Source organism: Quercus suber, unplaced genomic scaffold, assembly GCF_002906115.3.
Source record: "Quercus suber isolate HL8 unplaced genomic scaffold, Cork oak 2.0 scaffold_102, whole genome shotgun sequence".
In the NCBI taxonomy this organism is placed as follows: Eukaryota; Viridiplantae; Streptophyta; class Magnoliopsida; order Fagales; family Fagaceae; genus Quercus; species Quercus suber.
Window position 1 is genome coordinate 971651 of NW_027069567.1, and position 20986 is coordinate 992636.

Here is a 20986-nt window from a genome sequence, read left to right on the forward strand (position 1 = left end):
GAGCCATACTCTGTCATGCTCACATATATCAAGAAGTCTTTAAGTTAATGATCTGTGTGCTTGTTCCAAAATAAGGTTAATAAATATAACCTTTTAGTGGGTGCGTGTATACATACACACACATACCCTCACAACATTAATAAATATAACCTTGTACTGTATCCATTAATGATCCATCTATTATTGATGTATAGAATATATGTATGCTAGATTCTTTTATTTATTTATTTTGGTTCAATTGTGAAATGACCAATTCTTTATGTGTCTATTTGCTACTGTTCTTACGGTTTACCTTCGTTATTGAAAACGATTACCTGGCTTAAAGCATAACGCACTGTTAGTAACAGTTTGTTACTTTTTTCACAACAGTTAAGACTAGTCTGTTTACTTTGTTATTTAAAATGATTACCTAGCTTAAGCATAATGTAGTGTTACTGTTTTACACAGCTATTGGCATCTCCAGCAGAATAGCCAAATATTTGTACTGTTTGGCTAATGAACAGTGACATTTAGTTTTTGCCTACCCATTTTTTTAAATACACTTCCAACAGATTCTCTATCTCATTCTTTATCTCATTTAAATATTATTTCTTTATTCATTCTTTATCATCATTTATTTTTCTATATTTATTCCAACAATTATATTTTTAATGAAAAGTGTTATATTTACAACATTTTTCGCAATATTTTCACATCAAAATTTATGTGAAATTTGTTATTAGTTCTAATTTAAACTCACCGTTGAAATTATTTTTTTTCTCACCAATATTAACTAATAACAATTTGTTACTTAAAATTTACTGTGAAAATATTGTGAAAATATTGTAGTAGAATTTCTTAATTAGGATTTTTATTTTTTATATTATTTTTCTACCATTCCTTTCATTTCTTTTTTTTTTCTTTTTCTTTTATTGTTTTTCTCCACCGCACACCTGTCCAGGCTCTCTTTTATTTTCTTTTCTCCTTTCATCAAGAACATCCAGCATCACTTTGCTTCACATCAGAGAAAAGAGAGAGAGAGAGAGAGAGGAGAGAGAGAGAGAGATTGGCTTGTCGCCGCTCCAAGCGCTCCTGCTGCACTCCAGCCAGTGCTTCAGCGCTGCTCCAGCGCCGCTCTAGCCGCCGCTCGTCGTCCTCCCGTCAGATCGGCTTGTTCTTTCTTTTTTCTTTTCTTTTTTTCATATTTGCTTGTTTTGATTCAACTTTATTTTAAGAATTGGATTTTGTTTTGTGTTTTGTGTTTGTATTAGTTCTTTTGCTTATGAACAGTTTAATTTTTTTTTTTTTTTTTCTGATTTCATTTGGTTTATGAGAAAAAAAAAAATGAAGCAACGGCAACGGCAACGGAGAGAATGAGAGAATGAGAGGAAAAAAAAAGAAGCAACAGAGAGAAAAAAAAAATGGAAATCCGGAGGAGGAGAGAGAAAGAATTAATATAATAGAACTGTTGGCAATATTTTAATCCAACAAATTCAATAGCTAATGAACAGTAGCTCAACAGATTTGATGAGCTACTGTTCATAAGCCAAAAAAAAAAATTGGTTATGCATAATCCGCTGGAGCTGGGTTTTAGCTTACGTTCTCTATTATAGCTAAGATTTTGGGTATGCCCAAGCCACTGGAGATGCTCTGAATTGGTGTATTGTGCTATTTTTTATTATACAAGCTGCTTTAGTGGCAAGTTCTTTTTTTTTTTTTTTTTTCAGAAACCTAGTGGCAAGTCGATGTGTAAATAATGTTGACCATTTGTGAAAGAAAATATATCCCTAATATTGATTAAATACTTTTGTAATTATTTTCAACTCCCAACTCATTAAGTTCGAAGATGAATACACCTATTTATAGCCACACATTTATTTGTGTCTTCGTTTAAGTTTGACTTTGAAATGATTTGTATTAGTCATTTAGCCTAAGTCCAAATCTTCTGTCCCACTTTTTTTGCTTTATTCTATATTCCATCAATAAATGCTTGTCACGTGTTCACCTAATTAATTAAATACTACTATTAATTAATAAATGTAGTATTAATAAGTCTAATGATAATGTTTAATTAATTAGGTGAACACGTATCAAGTATTTATTGGTGGAGCATAGAGTGGAGCAGAAAAAGTGGGACAGAAAATTTGGATTCATTTAGCCTTGGAGATTGATCACCATAGCTGAACTTCTTCTACTCAGACTTTATGATAACTGATCTAGAGGGACCATTACCTTGTACGGTGTCAATGACTATAAAATTGGCTATGAGTGCGCCTAAGGCAAGCCATATATCAATACCATGGTTGCATTAACGAGACCAATATTAAAGTAAAATTGAATTAATTTTTGTTTGACTAGTAAGCATCACATATAAAACAAATAATTTAAAGTAACGCTACAGGCATAAACTATTTTACAACATTTTTATAAAATGTTGATGTGGCCAACTTCTTATTGATTTTCATTTAGGCCTTCCATTAATATTACTTTTTCATTTATTAATGATCACTCACCACATCAGTAATTTATAAATTTTTTTGTAAAATAATTTGTATTTTTAGCATTACTCAATAATTTAAGTGTATATTCTTAAGAATCTAATACAGCTACATTACTAATGTAAACTACCATGCACATTGTTATTTCTAAAATTAGCTGCAATTAATGTTATTCGTAAAATGAGATTAGTAATTATATAAACATAGGAGAATTCATGCATACCTGGTGCGACGTAGCCAATTGTACCAATGGTTTTGGTTTGCGTTGCGTCCTTATTTTCAGCTAAAATCTTTGCAATGCCAAAGTCACCAACATGTGCAACCATGTACTCATCCAAAAGGATATTGCTTGGCTTCAAATCACAATGCACCACGGATTCCAATTGACCATTGTGGAGATAATCCAACGCTAATGCAACATCAACCATAATGCTTACTCTTTGCACAAGATTCAAGGAATAGTTGTGAGAGTATAACCACTTTTTCAGGCTACCATTTGACATGTATTGTAGCACCAAAGCTCTAAACTCGGGGTTGGAGCATGTAGTAATGACTTTAACTAGATTTCTGTGCCGAATTGCCCTTAACACCTTACATTCAGCATCAAAACTTTTGAAAGCACCCTCCAATTGCAGGTTTAGAACTTTGACAGCAACAATGGTCCCATCAAAGAGTACCCCTTTGTAAACAGAACCAAAACCTCCAATTCCAAGCAAGTTGCTTTCACAAAAATTGTTTGTCCCACGACAAAGCTCATGATATGATATCATTCTATAATCCACTGCACGCAATGTGTTAATAAAACTTGGAATTTGGATTTCACATTTTAGGTGTCTTCTTAGCATAGTGACCAATGCTGCAAAGATTATAATTGATGCAATGGCAGGAACAACATACCTAAGCAAAAGTTGCTTCACCTTTGATCTTTGAGAAGAAATCAGACTTGTACAAGGTGGAACTCCAAAAATTGGATTCCCACAAAGAAGTTCATTGCCTAAAAATGATTCTGCTGTGAAGTTTATAAAAACTCCACCAGATGGAATCTCTCCTGATAGCTTGTTGAAAGACAAATTCAAATACTTGAGATATGGAAGTGCCTCAAGAAACTTAGGAATTGCACCGGTGAGATTATTGTTTGAGAGGTCCAACTGATCCAATCCTTTCAAGGATTCGAAAGATTCTGGAATATCTCCTTGGAATGAGTTCTTTGACAAGTTTAGATAGCTTAGGGTTTTAAAATCACCAATGATATTCGGAATATTTCCAGTAATTTGGTTACAAGATAAGTCCATGCTATCAATAATAGCGAAATTTTTCATGTTTGGAGACAAAGATCCACCAAGGGAATTCAGTGATAAATTCAAGTACAATATATTTTCAAGGCTCCACATATTTAATGGGATTGATGATGTCAGTCCATTATGACTCAAGGATAATAGCTGCAATGAACTAAGGTTTCCAATGCAGTTTGGTATGGATCCAGAGATTTTGTTATTTGAGAGATACAATTCTCCCAGGTTCTTTAATTGACAAAGTTGTTCTGGAATGAATCCTTCAATCTTGTTCTTGTCAAGATACAATCTCTGCAATTTCTCCAGTCTCCCAACCGTTGACGGTATGTTTCCAGTCAAACTATTACCACCCAAATCAAGCCAATTCAAGTTTTTTAATGAACCAATTGTCATTGGAATTTGACCCCTAATTTGGCAATTATACGCTATAAAGGTATTAAACGTATTTGAAAAATTTCCAATGGCATCTGGAATTGTAATGTTGAAGGGATTACGGTGTATGAATAGACGCTCCAAAAATCTGCAACTAGTTAAAGATGAAAGGAAACTCTGCTCATGATGATTAGGCTCCGCTGTTAGCTGATTACTATGCATATGAAGCGCTTCAACATATTTTAAGTTTCCAAGACTTCTGGGAATAGGTCCCGAGAGTAAGTTTCTAGAAAGATCAACTTTGATGAGGTTGGAACAATTTGAAAGGTATGATGGGATAGGACCACTAATTTTGTTGCCACCAAGAAACAGAATTTCAAGATTAGGGCAAGAGATCCTAGAATCTAATGGAAGATTTCCAGACAAGGAATTATTCGTCAAGGAGAGCCATTGTAAAGAGGTAATGTTGAAAATATTTTGGGGTATTGTCCCCGTGAGATCATTTTGTTGAAAAATCAATTCATTCAGATTATGGAGACGCCCTAAGTCACTTGGAATGCTTCCCATAATGTTGTTATTTTGAATGTCAAAATATTGTAACATAGACAAGTTGCTTATGAAAGGAGGAATATTTCCAATTAAGTTGGTACCTCCAAGAAGTAGAAGCTCAAGATTTTCTAGACTCCCAAAACCTTTTGAAATGCTTCCATGGAAATTATTGAATCCCAGAGCTAACCCTACAAGCTCTCTACAGTTATTAAACTGTGATGGTAGCTTACCGCTGAATTCGTTGAAGGAAATATACAGTACTTGAAGATTAGGAAAATAGTTGCAAAAATCCGTTGGAACCATTCCTGTGAAGTGATTAGATGAAATAGCAATGCCCGTTAGAACAGAGAGGTTAAAGATGACAAGAGGAAATGGTCCAGTGAAGCTATTGAATTGCAAATTAAAGTACTCTAATGATGACATATTGGTGAAGGACGATGGAATTGTACCCACAAGCTTGTTACTACTAAGATCCAATGTGCGAAGCATTGGTAACATGCCCAAAGTTTTTGGTATGCTACCATTTAATTTGTTTTCTCTAAGAGAGAAATATTCAAGCTTGTGGCAATAATGTACAGTTGGAGGGATACTACCTTCCAATTGGTTGTATGACAAGTTAAGTTTCCTCAAGCGGTGTAGACGACTGATCTCATGCGGTAGAAAACCATTGAAGCTGTTGTTAGAGAGATCAAGTGAAACTAGGAAGGAGAGGTTTCCAATATGAGGGGAAATGGTGCCATAGAGACCCACGAGGGAAAGGTCCAAGGCTATGACTCTTTGTCTGCGTCGGCTGCAAGAGACCCCAAACCACTCACAGAAGTTTGTTGTCGTGGACCAGTTACCACCAGCAAAGACAGTATCATTTGGAGCAAAAGTGATATGAGATTTGAAGGCAATGAGAGCTGATTGATCTGTAAAGTTGTTGGAGGACTCGGACAAGTGAAGCATGCATGGGTGCACCAACAAAAAAGCCAAGAGCAGGAGAACGGATGGCATTTCTATTAGCATGAAAAGGAATAGTGCGCAAGAAAGAGGCAAAGAAGGCTTGAGTGTGCAAGAGAGAGATAAAGAAAGCTCGAGTTTAATTTGCGGGTGACGGATTCTTGTTGGTGGGTGGTGTTTATATTGTGTGGTTGTGGTATTGGACCATATGTGTGAACATGATAGAGCGCCTGTGGCTTTAGCCGACGCGGTAACAGTCCCAAAACAGTGGTAATGCTATTGTCCGACATTTTTTAAAGTACATTTTTAGATACAGCAAATTCTTTTCTTTAAGACCTACTATTAACATTACCTTTTCTTATTGAGAAATGATATATTTATAATATTTTTACAACAAATTTTAAGTAGTCAGTTGTTATTAGTTGTTATTGTTGAGGTAAAAAAGTAATTGTAGTGTTAGTTTCAAATTTGAATCAATAACAATTAACCACCTGTGATTTGTTGTAAACATAACATCTCTCTTTTTTATTAGACAAGTTCAGTTATTTCCAGCAAGATATATTATATTGCAAAACACATCGACCTATATAGAACTTCTTAAGTATTTCTAGAATCGCTATCTGTAGATGTATGCTAGTGTCTATTTGCTCGAAACCTCAGCAAATTCTTCGAAGTGAGGGAAAATCAAGTTTTCAAGACTGCAATTACACGCCTCAAATCTTTCGTCTTTCGTTCTTCCCTTCTCCATTGTCCCTAACATAGAGTGACCGAAAAGATCTCTATATAAAACTTTGCAAAATATTGTAATTGTACTATATTGTTAATAAAATCAATTAAGAATAATAAGAATTGCATGTTTGACCACAATTTTGTTAAAATATTGTGGGTCATTAAGTAGCCCACTTGATCTCTCTGAAAAACATAGATTATATATGCTGAAAATCCCAATAAAATACTCAAACACTGCTGCTTTCAATCTCTCTAATTTATCTAGTTTTAAAGATTTAGCATTAATGGTTGAAAGCCTTATAACCCAATTGGTTGACATCTTTCTATATTTTTATTAAAGATATCTAAGGTTTAAATCTTTTTTTCTCATTATATATAAAAAAATACAGAAAAATATCAACCAAATGAGTTAATTTCAAAAAGTCCTAAACCTGTTTAGCATTAATTCATCAACAGTATTTTTACTTTTATTTTTTAATTTTTTATTGGAGAGTCCCATTTTTTTTTTTTTTTGAAACTTTGGAGAGTCCTATTTTAGTTTTGCTTTATTGGTGTTTGTTCTTAAACCAACTCTATTTTGTTAATCCTACTGCATTACGGAATTGGTCTTTGTCTATTTCCCGTGTCATCATCCCACCAACGGATTTGGTTGAAAATTTGTCTGCTGCCTTGTCCAAAAAACAAAAGTTCACGTGCTGGAAAGCCAAAATAATTGGCTTTTGTTAAAGCCAAAAATCACGTTTAAGCAAAATTTCATGGAGCCCACGAATATTAATTGGCCCGGTTGATAAAGGAGTTTAAGTAATGTTGTTTATAATTTTTTGAAATACGTATAAGTGAAAAAGTATGTGAAAATGGGTGTAATGTTGTTTAAAAACTAAAAATAAGTTGTTTAACAACTCTACCAAACGAGGCAAATTGGCCTTCTTTTATGGATCCATGATTAACTGTGGTGGTCAAAAATGCAATTGGTGAGCTATTAAAGGTTTGGACCAAGATTTATGACTTATGCACTCCTATTGAAGCTAAAGCAATTGTAATTTTGTAGGCTTTAAAGTTTAAACTTGTCTAGGTCTGAAAACTGGTGCAATGTCATAGTGAAGGGATACAAAAATATGTTTTGATACTCTTGTTAGAGAAGAAGAACTAAGTGATTCAGTCTATTTTTACTATCATGAGTAATGCTTTTGATTTAAGTTTGCATTTTGTTAACTGCGAATTATGCTAGGTTAGGAAATCTCTTAACTTCGCAATTCATTCTACTAAATAAACTTTCTATTGCTCTTAAAGCTTGTTTTCTAGTAATAGTTGTAATTTACTAATTATTGTAATTCTTTTTTTTTTAATAAATTAAAGTTTAAAAAAATAAAAAAGTATATCTCATATATGTTTTTTGAACTAATAAAATAATTAAATTTTAACAATTTTGTACCATTTATAATTCAATCGATTTTGAGTAATTGGACGAGCATATAGGATTTGAAAAGTGAGTGTTGGACATGGGCCCGCCATTTGGCTGCATTAATTGATCCGTAATGCCACGACCAAAATGCTTGATGACCCATTGCCCTTGGGCAAATATTCAAAGTCTAACAATGGCTCGTACTTTCATGGCTGTTTCCCAAAATAATTTCAATGTGTCACACGAGACCAAGAATGAATGGCCTTTCTTCTTTTTCTTTTTCCTTTTTCTTTCTTTTAATGAATGACCTTTCTTCTTGAAGGAACATGATCTCTGCACTTGGTTTCTTCACGTTGAGGTCCACCATTCACATGGTATGTGATTCTTAACTTGTTAGTTTCCTATAAATGAGCATGGTTGTCATCATTTGATTATGTTAGTTTCCTTAAATATGATTTTTTAATTCTAAGATTTATTTTTTATTTTCTAAATTATTGAAAATGTTACAATTATCAATTTGGAAAATATTTTTTTTATCATCCCTAAACTATTGAAAGAATATCTTTAAAATATTTATGAACAAAAAACAGCGACCAAAAAAAAGAAAAAAATTCATGCAAATTTTAGAGAGAGAAAAAAGATTTAATCCTCTCTCAATCACTCCCTCTAGAGCTTTGAGAGAGGATTTTTTTTTTTTTTTTGGGCGAGGCTTAAATCTTTTTTCTCTCTCTAAAATTTGCATGAATTTTTTTCTTTTTTTTGGTCGTAGGGATTTTTTGGGCGAGGCTTAAATCTTTTTTCTCTCTCTAAAATTTGCATGAATTTTTTTCTTTTTTTTGGTCGCTGTTTTTTGTTCATAAATATTTTAAAGATATTCTTTCAATAGTTTAGCAATGATAAAAAAAATATTTTACAAATTGATAATTGTAACATTTTCAATAATTTAGAAAATAAAAAATAAATCTTAGAATTAAAAAATCATATTTAAATGGCTGAAGATAAATATGAATGAAAATAAATAGAGACAAGGCATGATTTATTGTTTGGGACGAAGAGAGGCCTGTTAGGACATATGTGGTTTCATTTGTTAAAGAACATATGTCATTCTTTTATGTAATTGGCTAATCTTTTGACAAAATGCACTCAACTTGTAATTGGGTAGTTCTAGATGTTTTTAATACTTCAAGAAACAAGGTTTCAAGATCAAGTGTTGAAGTCATCAAGTCTGTCCAAGAAACAAGCTGAAGAAGTGTTGAATCATTAAAACTCGACACCTGCTCGATAGCTTCTCGACAGCTACTATCTGTCGAGATTTACTAAAATCAGAATTTTCGATCTGATTTATTGGGATCCGTGGATGTGTCTTTGGGTCTTCTTTTCTTCTAACCCTAGGCATATAAAAGGATTGTTTTAAGGGCCGTCAAAGTGTTCACAAATTGCACAAGTATTGAGCAAATTCTATTCAAGCAAATTGTGACCGGAGACAAAATTTTGCCCTAGTTCATCTCTTCTAAATAAGTTGCTGTGTATGTGCACCTTTGGGTTTTGTGACCAAGCATCTTCTTGATCTTCATCGTGGATGAACTGAAGAACTTTGCAACCAACAACTCTTTCTAGTTGGTGATTGAAGTCGCCTGCTGGGATCTGCGCAATTGGTTAGTCACATACTCGGGAGCCGTGCATCAAAAAGGGGAACTATCACTACAGAAAAAGTCTAATTGGGTATTGGGGTAAGGGTCCAATTGTAGGTTGGTAAGGTACTTGGGATTCCTTTACTTGTAACCGCTTGTTGTGATAATAGTGGAGTTTCGGGAATAGTGACCTGAAAATCACCCGGTGGGATTTTTGCCTTCAGGTTTTCTCCATTCGTAAACAAATCACCGTGTTATTTATTTTCCGCTGCATAATTAGTTTATTAGTGATTTGTTTGTGTTGCCACGCGTTTGCATGTTAAATTGATTAATTAATAATTTGACTAATTAATTAATTAATTTAATCACAAGGGTCAATATGTTTTTGGCCTATCAAGGCCCACAGCAAGCGATAATGGTACCCTAAAAATCATCTTTTCCCTATGCGTACCTGATTCCCACTATGCAATATTATGCTCTGTACTTGAAGTATGAACGCTCTGGTTATTACAATTTACAAACCAGATTTAGAGCTATATTGCTTCATGTAACTTTAGCAGTTAGCAACTTTTAGCACACATAATGGAATTTAAATTTACATTCCAGACAACATATTTAAATTGTTTTGTAAATAAATTAGTTTTCAAGGGATGGGGCTTGAAAATTTAATATTCAGTATAACCAAGTTTTATACTATCTTATAAACTGCATTAAATTTTTATATCTAGTATAATACAATTAATTAAGCATGCCAGCCTTAAATGCAAAGTTGCAATTTGCAAACACTTTGGTCCTCTGAACTCCGTTATATGGCAGTCGTTTATATTAAAAATTATTAACATGTAACCCATGCGATCACATAGAAGCATTTAAAACTAAATACAAATTTTCAAATTCTAATTAAAACTGTCTGATCTTTACCTTTAATATATATATATTTGTACGACAAATCGTCTTGGATAAGTGTTGTAAATTGTAACTATTAATTGTAGTAGTGGACACGTGTAAGGATTTGATTGGGTATTATTAGATAAAGTTAGTCTGTTATCCACATGTAATAGCCGTTGTAGGCTCTGTTTTTTCCTGCCGCGCTCCGTTTCTCAAATATGTAGAGTACATAAGAACAGAACAGAGAAGTTGTAATTATAACTAAATAAAGCTTAATACCCAAATCAATCTAAGAGCTTTTTCCCTCTCAAATATCACATTCTCTCTCTCATTCAACTTTCAACAAAATGTGTAGCCACCGAAGAAATGCCTCACTCATTCAGATTCCATTTAAAAGGTCTGAATTGTCAGACCCACCTTTTTGACGGAATTGACACAATGATATTGGTATTGCGAAATTTCCAGGAAGAACTTCAAAAAAAAATATATATATATATTCCAGGAAGGGAGTTCAAAAAGCAAAAAGACTGGGTCATACTTTCAGGACATTCTAGCCTTTTGCTCTTAATTATTTTTTTATTTAGCAATTTGCCTTTATTTCGAAACTATATAGGGATATGCCCCTGTTTCAATACTCGATTATCCTAAAATCGAGTTTCAATGAAATACTCGATTTGTAGAAAATCGAGTTATGCCCAATCAAACTTAAAAAAAAAAAATTTGCATGTAACTCGAGCTTAGGGAAATCGAGTTCCATGCAAAAAATTTTTACAAGTGTGATCGCCCAATATTCAGGAAGACCTATAGCGGCGTTTTTAAGCCCTATAGTGACGTTTTTAAGCCCTATAGTGGCGTTTTTCTGGAAAATTTTTTATACCAGGTTTCAGTGGCCCTATAGCGGCGTTTTTTAATCCCTATAGTGGCGTTTTTCTGGAAAAAAATTTTATACCAGGTTTCAGTGGCCCTATAGCGGCGTTTTTTATCCCTATAGTGACGTTTTTAAGCCCTATAGTGACGTTTTGGAACTCGATTTCCATTTACTCGAGTTTCATGAATTTTTTTTTTTTTTTTTTTTAAGTTTGATCGGGCATAACTCGATTTTAAACCAATCGAGTACTTTAAGTAACTCGATTTTAGGGTCATCGAGTATCGAAACAGGGGCACGCACCTATATAGTTTCGAAACAGGGGCATTTTGCCAATTAAAAAAATAAAAGGGGGTAAAATGCCAGAATGTCCTAGACTTTCAAGGCTAAATGTAAGTCCTACAATACTATGCCATAACAATTAGTAACAGCTAATAACTACCAACACTTGGGTGTCTGACACTCTTGTTGTTTTCTTCATGCGTATGAGCATATGATCGTTCTAAGAAAATTTTCATGAGCTTCGCAAATGCTGAAAATTTTCGTGATTCTTACTAGTTTCCTATGAATGAGCATGATTGTCTTCGTTCGATTTTGTAAGGTTGTAAATGAGCGGCGACGAGTTGAGTATTACAAATTTAAAAATAATCAATTAATTCGATGATTGTGATATTGTGTGTCTGGTAGCAAATATTTTCAAATAAGATAAAAATAATATAAATTTGTTTTTTCGACGGAACTATTTTGTTGCAAATAATGTATTAGTGACGAGATAAATGGTTTTTAATAACAGTTAAAGTTCATAAAAAAAAAAAAAAAGTAATTGGTTGCATTGATGTTATATTTTTGATGAAAAACTAGGTATTTACGATGGCTTTTAGTCGTCGAAAAAAATACAATAATGAGGGTCATTATTCATCGCAAAAGGTATTTGATAGTCCAACTTACTTGTTTGAAGTTCTATTTTCAACGACAAGGCAAGTATTTATGATGACTTTTTGTTGTCAAAAAAATACATTAACTACGGACTTAGTTTGTCACAAACTGTATTTGATCGTCCAACTTCCTTGTATGAAGTTGAATTTATGATGACAATTATCAACTACTTACGATGGTGTTTTGCTGTTGAAAATAAGTGTTAGTGACAGCCTTGTTGGCAATATAGTATTATTGATGAGGCCTTTGTCGACAGACGCCGATGGCTTTTTGCCATCAGTAATACGAATTTGCGATGGCTTTTTGTGCTTTTGGGACGAACTTTGACCGTTACAAATAAGCTTATTGTGTGTGTGTGTGTGTGTGTGTGTGTGTGTCTTTGCTCTAGAGCTTAAGAGAGGATTTTTTTTTTTTTTTTTTTGTGAGGCTCAAATCTTTTTTCCGTCTCTAAAATTTGCACAAATTTATTTTTTTTCGTCGCTGTGTTTCATTCATAAATATTTTAACGATATTCTTGAATAGTTTGGTGATAATGAAAGAATATTTAACAAATGGATAATTGTAACATTTTCAATAATTTAGAAATAAAAATAAATCCTAGAATTAAAAAATCATATTTTAAGGGCTGAAGATAAATATGAATGAAATGATCAACAATATTATCCAAGTGAATTTAAAGAATAATTGATCAAATTTAGTGTCTGTTTAATTAGTTGCATGCCACATCATTTTTGGTAGCTTCTATACTTAGCATGTTTCAAAAGACATAATTTTGGATTTGATTTTATACTAAATATATGACAAATAACTAAAACCTATCTTTAATAATTAAATAACTAGATTTGTTGAAAAAGTTTTTAGTAAAGTCACAACAAATAAAAGTTTTTAGTTTTATTTGCATAAGACAAAGTCAGGGTTAGCCCTAGACATTTTGGAGCCTTAGTCGAGAACTAAAATTAGATCTTTTTTATATTTATGTATTAATTAAATTAATATATTTTTATTATAATATATTTTATTTAAAATTTATTTTTCTTGCCTTTTAAGATGCAAATTGACTAATTAAGTTCTTGTATTCAAGTTCTTCTAACATCTCATTTTCAATCGATAATATAGCTAATCCACTAAATTTTTCTTGGAACATTGTCAATCTTAGATATGATTTTATTAATTTTAATTTTGAAAAATTTCTTTCTGCAGAAGTAACTGTAACAGGTATTGTTAGTAAAATTCTATAAGCAATGCATGTATTTGGAAATGAATCTAACCTTTTTTTTTTTATATAATTTAGTGTGTAAATTGAATTATATTCTTTTATTTGATAATTTAAAAAAAAAAAACTTTTAACTCTAAAAATAAATCTAAACCATCAATATCATAATAAATATCATGTTTGTTTTAAGATAATATTTTTGCAAACTATCATCATCTAGTGATTTTAATTTCGTGAAGTTAAATAAAAAAACCAAAAATATCTTCATATATTTGAAATTGTTCATATCTATTCTCAATTGAACTAATTGCTTTATCTACTATGCCTCCGTTTGGATTGTTCATTTCAGCGCGTTTGCGTCTCTGTCAATGGGTCCTATGCACTGTTCACGTGACACACAAGTTGTCTAATTCAGTAAATTTTTCTTCAAAACTGGGTCTCACGGTACTATTCACACATTTAAAAATTATTTTGCTATAGTGTTTTCAATTTTTAGTTTTCAGTTTTCAGCAATAAGCGGTATCCAATTAAACCCTATATATAAGAAATAATCAATTCTAAAAGATTCTTTAGCAAATCGTGTTGTCTCATTATGAATATTTTCATCAAATTGTTTCTTTCTATGAATTATACGTTTCTCACAAAATATAGGTTCTATTTTGATAGGAGTGCTCTGGGTATTGGTGCTGTTGGTGTGTGGGCTGGTGTGTGGGGTGCTGATGGCTGGTGCGTGAAGTGCTGATGTGGTCAAGGGCTGCTGTGCTTAGATCAGAGGTTGCTGCTACCATGTATATGGGTTTAAGTCTTGAGTAGTTAGTTAAGGGATAGTTGTAATTGGTATTATCTTGTTAGTTATAGCTATTGAGGGATGGGGTGGTTGGTTAGTTAGTTAGTAGCAATTATAGGAAGTGCCAATGTATCCCAATTCTGTTAGGCTTGGGTATAAAGGAATGTAGGTTCTGAATGTGGGAATCAATGAGAAAACTAATGCAAATTCCTGTGTCTTTCCTTCTTCTTAATTCCTATTTCTTTTCTCTCTAATCTCTCTCTGTTCTATTCTTCTTTCAAATCCCTGTTTCTTCTTATTTGGATAGGAATAAGGTGATTCCTATCATATTTCCATTTCAGATGCAATTTTTTTAGATGAATTCATAGCAGATATAAATCTATTTTCTCTAAATCATTTAAAATAAGAAATGAGGCCTTTTAATTGATTTTAAATTTTTACTAATAGAGTTGAAAGCAAATAATATATCATACCAAATAGTCATACCCAATAAGAACTCAAAGCTTTCAATTTCAATTTCTACTATCCCTTCTTTTTTGAAATTTTGGGGCCCCCCTTCCACTTGGTTGCCTTAGGCAATGGCCTAATTGGCCTAGTGAAAGGGCCAGCCCTGGACAAAGTTTATATACTCTATAGACACAACAAATTTGATATCTAGCGGAAGGTTATTTTATTATTGGATTCAAATGAAAATCTATAAAAACTTACCAACTCAATTATTATGAAAATTATTATAAATTTTTTGTGTAAAAAAAAAAAAAAAAATTAGTTGTTGTGTCAAAATTGGGGTCATATGACAAACTTTGTTATAGTCAATGATTACAATGTGAATTTTGACAAATCTACATTTAAATTACATTTTGCTTGTAAAATTTTAAGAAAATCAAAGATCAATAGTTGTGTCATCAATTAAGTGTTTAAATTTTAAATTTTCGTATTTTATGAATTAAATAGTAAATAACATTTTCTATCGACAAAAAATTAGGCATAAGAACATAAATAACAAAAAAAAAAAAAAAAATCAACGATTATAATTTTGAAATATGTAGTTATAATAATTTTTTTAAGAAGAGTTTAAACAGCCCCTGGTTGCTATTTTACAACCCAAGACACCCAAAACCCACTTTAGTCGATTTTATTTACTGAAAAAAAAAAATTTGCCACCTTGCTACAGTAAGGATGCATATATGCAACATTTTAGAGCACTAGCTTCTATGGTTGCCAAAAAAAAAAAAAAAACCTATTTTGCATCCTCAAATACCACTTTATCTCTTTTACCCACCTATTTTATAACTCAACCTACATCTCAATTTTTATTTTTACATACAATCCAATAAAATAATATAAACTATATAATCAAATAATAAAAAGTACTATTTTCTCTCTTTTTCCTCTCACTCTATTTTTCTCTTCACACACAACCACAAGATTAAACTAAAATTTTGTCTATTACAACCTATGAATAGTAGCACGAGCATTGAGGGGTATAAACACCCCTCAATTGCCATTTTACAGCCCAAAACACCTAAAACCCACTCCATCTAGGTTTGTAAACATAAAAAGATTTTCATCCTATGAACAGTAGGTTGCATATATGCAACCTACTTTTCATAGGTTGTAAAGAAAAAAAAATTTTAATCTTGTGATTGTGTGTGAAGAGAAAAAGAGAGTGGGAGGAGAGTATTTTTTTAGTATTTTATTAGGTAGTTTATATTATTTTATTGGATTATATGTAAAAATAAAAACTTGGATGTGGGGTAAGTTATAAAATGAGTTGGTAAAATAGATAAAGTGGTGTTTGAGAATGCATAATAGGTTTTCTCTTTGCAAATACTATTTATAGGTTGCAAATTTTTTTAAGTTTACAAACCCAGATGGAGTGGGTATTGGGTGTCTTGGGTTGTAAAATAGCAATTAGGGAGCGTTTACACCCCTAATACTAGTGCACTTACTGTTCCTGGGTTGTAAAGAAAAAATAAATTTTTTAATCTTGTGGTTGTGGCACTTGTGGGTGAAGAGAAAAAAAGAGTGGAAGGAAAAAGAGAGAATAGTATTTTTTTTTTATTAGGTAATTTATATTATTTTATTGAATTATATGTAAAAATAAAGTGAGTTATATAAAATAGTTTTTAAGAATACTAGGGCACTGACCAAGCTTTGTCTATTACAAATCTACCGTTAACAACCGAGTGAAAAATACACGATTTAAGACACGCGTGTCTGTGTTCCAATTGTAAAAGAAAATACTGATAGAGATGTGAGCCTGAGCCAACAGGTTCTGTTGTGTGTTTCGTCATTAGTGTGGCGTGACTGAGACATAGCTTTGCTCATCTTTATTTTTCGCTTATTGTAGACTTTTCTTTTTATATTGCCTTTTGAGAGATTGGAAAAGCATGAAAAGACATAACAATTAAATCAATAAAAAATTACAAATTAAACGTTTAATATCTCTTAAAAAATCAGATTTATAAAGTTTTGATACCAAAAAATTCTAAGATCGCACGATAAAGCTCCATAAATGTTCATGTAAGTCTATAAGTGGTAGAAAAAAAAGGAAGTATTAATGTGAAAGTGACACACAATTAATCATAATTTGCTACGTAAAATTGTTGCGACAACTATTGTAACTTTTGATGTGATACCAAAATTACTTCTTGATACCATTAGTATGAAAAAAAAAAAAATAATAATAATAAAATCAATTATTGAGCGTATTTAACCACACATGCTAAAATAATCCAAACCATGTCATTTGGAGTATCAAAATCTTCACCATTTGTGTCGCAGTGCCCTGTAGTATGTAAAAATCTGTTGATATGCACATATTATGTTTGCACAAACAAATTAATATATATATATATGTGTGTGTGTGTGTGTGTGTATTACTTAAAAATTATTCTAGACTATAAAATTATACTCACGTGAATATTAAGTACCATTTCAATATCCAAATACTAATACATAGCTAGAATATTCATTATATTTTGTTAATTTGTAAATGTCATTTTTTATAAGGTAAAGTACAATTAACTCTTCAAAGTTTTACTCCAATGTTAGCTAGGTTCGAGACATTTTTAAATTAACAAACTTAGTTCTTAAACTCAACTTAGTTCCTAAACCATTACTCATTTGTCTCCCTTTTCTCATGGTTATTAGGGACCGAGTTGGTCAGTTTTGAAATATTTTGTATGTAGCTCACATTAAACCAAATCTCAGGGTTGATGACTGAATTTTACCTTTTATATATATATGAATAATTCATGTTGAAATGTTTTATATAGTCACATTACACTTATGATTTATATCTTATGATTATTAGCAAGAGTAAAATTTAGGAGTAAATTGTAATACATTAATTCTCCAAATGTGGATTACATGAGGAGGGAAGGGTCAAAGAGTTGGTAGGAAAGATAGAGGAGAAGGTGCCTGGTTTGGGAAGATTCGGTGAGGAAAAGCTGACAGTCAAATTCGATTTTGTGAAGGGGATGTAGTGGGAAACAGCAAAGTGTCAGGTGCCCTAGCTAATATCAGAGGGTAGTTTGGTGACAAGGAACGACTCCAAAGTGAAGGAAGATGGGCCAGTCACTGAAAACCCAACCTTAGGCACATTAGCTATGAGTTTTGATGATAAAAAGGGTTGGATAGCCAAGCCTTTGGGCCCATCAAGTAGGCACTAGAAAAGGCTGGCTAGGGAAATCAATAAAGGGGAAACTCAGGTTAGTGAAAGCCCAATTAAAGTAAAAAGGGATGGCCCAACACCCCTTCAGGAACTTGACCCAAACTTAGGAAGGCTAAAACGCAGAAAAGGAAGCGAAGGAGGAGATCACGGTTTAAATGGTAAGGAGAACATGGTTGGCGGTGTGGCGGTAGCTGCTGAGCAGCACCACCGAGCCAAATGAGTTTGTTAGCCTGGAACTGCCGAGGATTGGGGTCGTCCTTGGCGGTTCAGACACTCGCCGATGAGGTGAGTTCGAAGGACCCTCTCCTGGTTTTTCTATGGGAGACAAAATCCGGAACGAAACAGATTAAGGGAATTCAAAGCAAGCTAGACTACACTCAAGGTATTACGGTTCCTAGTGATGGTCGAAGTGGGGGTTTGGCGCTGTTGTGAAAAGAAGGTATTGATGTGCGTTTTAAGAGTTGTTCTAACTCGCACATTGATGTCGAGATTCATAATAGTTCAGCTCCAACTCCGTGGCGTGCAACTGGGTTTTATGGGCAACCCGACGCAGCTAAAAGATATATTTCGTGGGAACTATTGGAAGTCTTGAAAGTTCAGAGTTCATTACCGTGGGTGGTGTTCGAGGACTTCAATGAAATTTCCCATCCTGACGAAAAGCTTGGTGGTCCAGAGAGAGATGCTAGACAAATGAAGGATTTCAGGGAATGTCTAAGTAGATGTGGATTGTTTGATTTGGGATTTGCTGGGCAAAGGTACACTTGGTGCAATGGAAAGGCAGGGGAGCAGAGAACCAAACTTAGACTGGATCAGATAGTGGCTAGTGAAAGTTGGATAGGCACTTTCCCGGAAGCAAGTGTTCATCATGTTAGCATGTCAATTTTTGACCACTGTTTGCTATCACTGTCCCTTCACCGTCGAAAGCCATGAAATCAGGCAAAGAAGAGGTTTTTCTTTGAGGCGATATGGACAAGGGAGGCAAGATGTAGAGAGTTGATTGAAGAAGTGTGGGATCCGATGACGAGAGACACTAGTTGCACGATCATGGATCGTTTAAAGAATTGTCAAGAGCTGCTACGTAGGTGGAATTGGAGAGTGTTTGGAAATGTTAACAATACCTTGAAGCAAAAAAAAAAAAAAAACCAACTTCAACATCTTGAAGCCGTGGATGGGGTGTTGGATAAAGCTGGGGAAATTCAGGGGCTGAAAAAGGAAATCAATGAGATTCAAATTCGAGAAGAGATTATGTGAAATCAAAGGTCTAGGGCATTGTGGCTAAAATGGGGTGATCGAAATACAAAGTTCTTTCACGCCACAGCTAGCCAATGGAGAAGGAAAAATAGAATAAATGGTTTGCAAAATCATCAGGGGGAGTGGATAGATGATCAGGAGGGTATTGAAAATATAACCTTAGACTACTTTACGAAGATTTACGGGTCTGATAATCCCTAAAATTTTGATGCAAGCTTGGGTGCAATCTGGAAGAGGGTCACTTCGGAAATGAATGTGGAATTGTTGGCAGGGTTCAAGGCAGAGGAGGTGTGGCAAGCTCTGCAACAGATGCACCCCACGAAGGCTCCGGGTCCTAACGGTATGTCTCCCATCTTTTACCAACAATATTGGGATATTGTAGGACTTGATGTAGTAAACTGTGTTTTAGGAGCTCTAAATTCTGGGGTGTTACCCTGCACTCTCAATGAAACATTTATATGTCTTATCCCAAAGATAGCATCACCTCAGAAAATTACAGAGTTCAGACCGATAAGTTTATGTAACGTAGTGTATAAAATTATCTCTAAAGTGCTTGCAAATAGACTAAAAAAAAATACTAATGGAGGTAATTAACGAATCTCTAAGCGCCTTTGTGCCGAGTAGATCAATAACAAACAATGTGCTTGTAGCCTTTGAGACAATGCATTGCATAGACTAGAAAATGAAGGGTAAGGAAGCTCTTATGGCAGTGAAGCTCGATATGAGTAAGGCATATAACCGGGTCAAATGGTCATACTTGGAGGCTATAATGAGGAAAATGGGGTTTCATGAGAAGTGGATTGCACTTATGATGATGTGTGTCAGAACGGTCTCTTACTCAGTATTGATAAATGGGGAGCCTAAAGGGAAAATAGTTCCCTCAAGGGGTCTTCGATAAGGAGATCCAATTTCCCCATATCTATTTCTATTGTGTGCGAAAGGGTTGTTGCCCATGTTGAAGAAGGAAGAGAATGAAGGATACATTAAAGGAGTGGCAGTAAGTAGAGGTGCCCCGAGTATCTCACACTTGTTTTTCGTTGACGATAGTATCATCTTTTGTTGGGCATCGATATTGGAATGTGAGAGGGTTTTGAAGGTGTTGGAGGATTATGAAAGGGACTCGGGTCAGAAAGTAAATAAGGAGAAAACAGCCTTATATTTTAGCAATAATACGAGTAGGGAAATGCAAAACCAGGTCAAACAAATGTTCGGGGCTGAGATCGTTAGACAACATGAGAAATACTTGGGGCTCCCACCATTAGTAGGAAAGGGAAAAAGGAAATCCTTCAACCAAATAAAGGATCAGGTAGGAAGGAAAAATTGTGGGGTGGAAGGGCAAGCTCTTATCCAATGCGGGTAGAGAAATTCTTATAAAAGTTGTGGCACAAGCCACCTCGACTTACACGATGAGCGCTTTCAAGCTTTCGGACTCGTGCAAAGATTTGAATTCAATGATGGGTAATTTCTGGTGGGGCCAAAAAGGAAGGGAAAGGAGAATGACATGGGTTTCTTGGGAAAAATTATGTAAGCCAAAGTCCAAGGAAGGTATGGGGTTTAGGGATCTTAAGGCGTTCAACTTAGCACTTTTAGCGAAGCAAGGATGGAGAATTTTGGAGAATCCTAACTCTTTGGTTCATAGAGTTTAGAAAGCTAAATATTTTGCAAATGAGTCTTTCTTAAATGCTCAAGTGGGTAGGAAACCCTCCTACACGTGGCGAAGCATCATGGCAGCCAAAGACAATTATAAAGGGTTCTCGGCGGTGCATTGGCAATGGACAAAAAGTCCACATTTGGAACGATAGGTGGATCCCAAGACCAAACTCCTTCAAAGTATTCAGCCCCCAGCGAAATCAGGATGACGAAGTGATGGTTTCGGACCTTATTGATGCCGATAGGAGGAGCTGGGATGCAGATAAGGTCAGAAGTATCTTTCTTTCGCATGATGCAGAGTTAGTGTTGGGCATTCCAATCAG

The 20986-nt window shown here is 33.8% G+C and overlaps 1 protein-coding gene across 1 annotated transcript; it reads right to left on the reverse strand.

The window, feature by feature from the left end:
• Window positions 1–1522: 1522 nt before the first annotated feature.
• LOC112038753 (putative receptor-like protein kinase At3g47110) lies at window positions 1523–5776 on the reverse strand. The gene has a single exon (XM_065774978.1). The coding sequence runs from the start codon at window positions 5696–5698 to the stop codon at window positions 2594–2596; it is 3105 nt and encodes a 1034-aa protein (XP_065631050.1). The 5' UTR covers window positions 5699–5776; the 3' UTR covers window positions 1523–2593.
• Between the last annotated feature and the right edge of the window lie 15210 nt (window positions 5777–20986).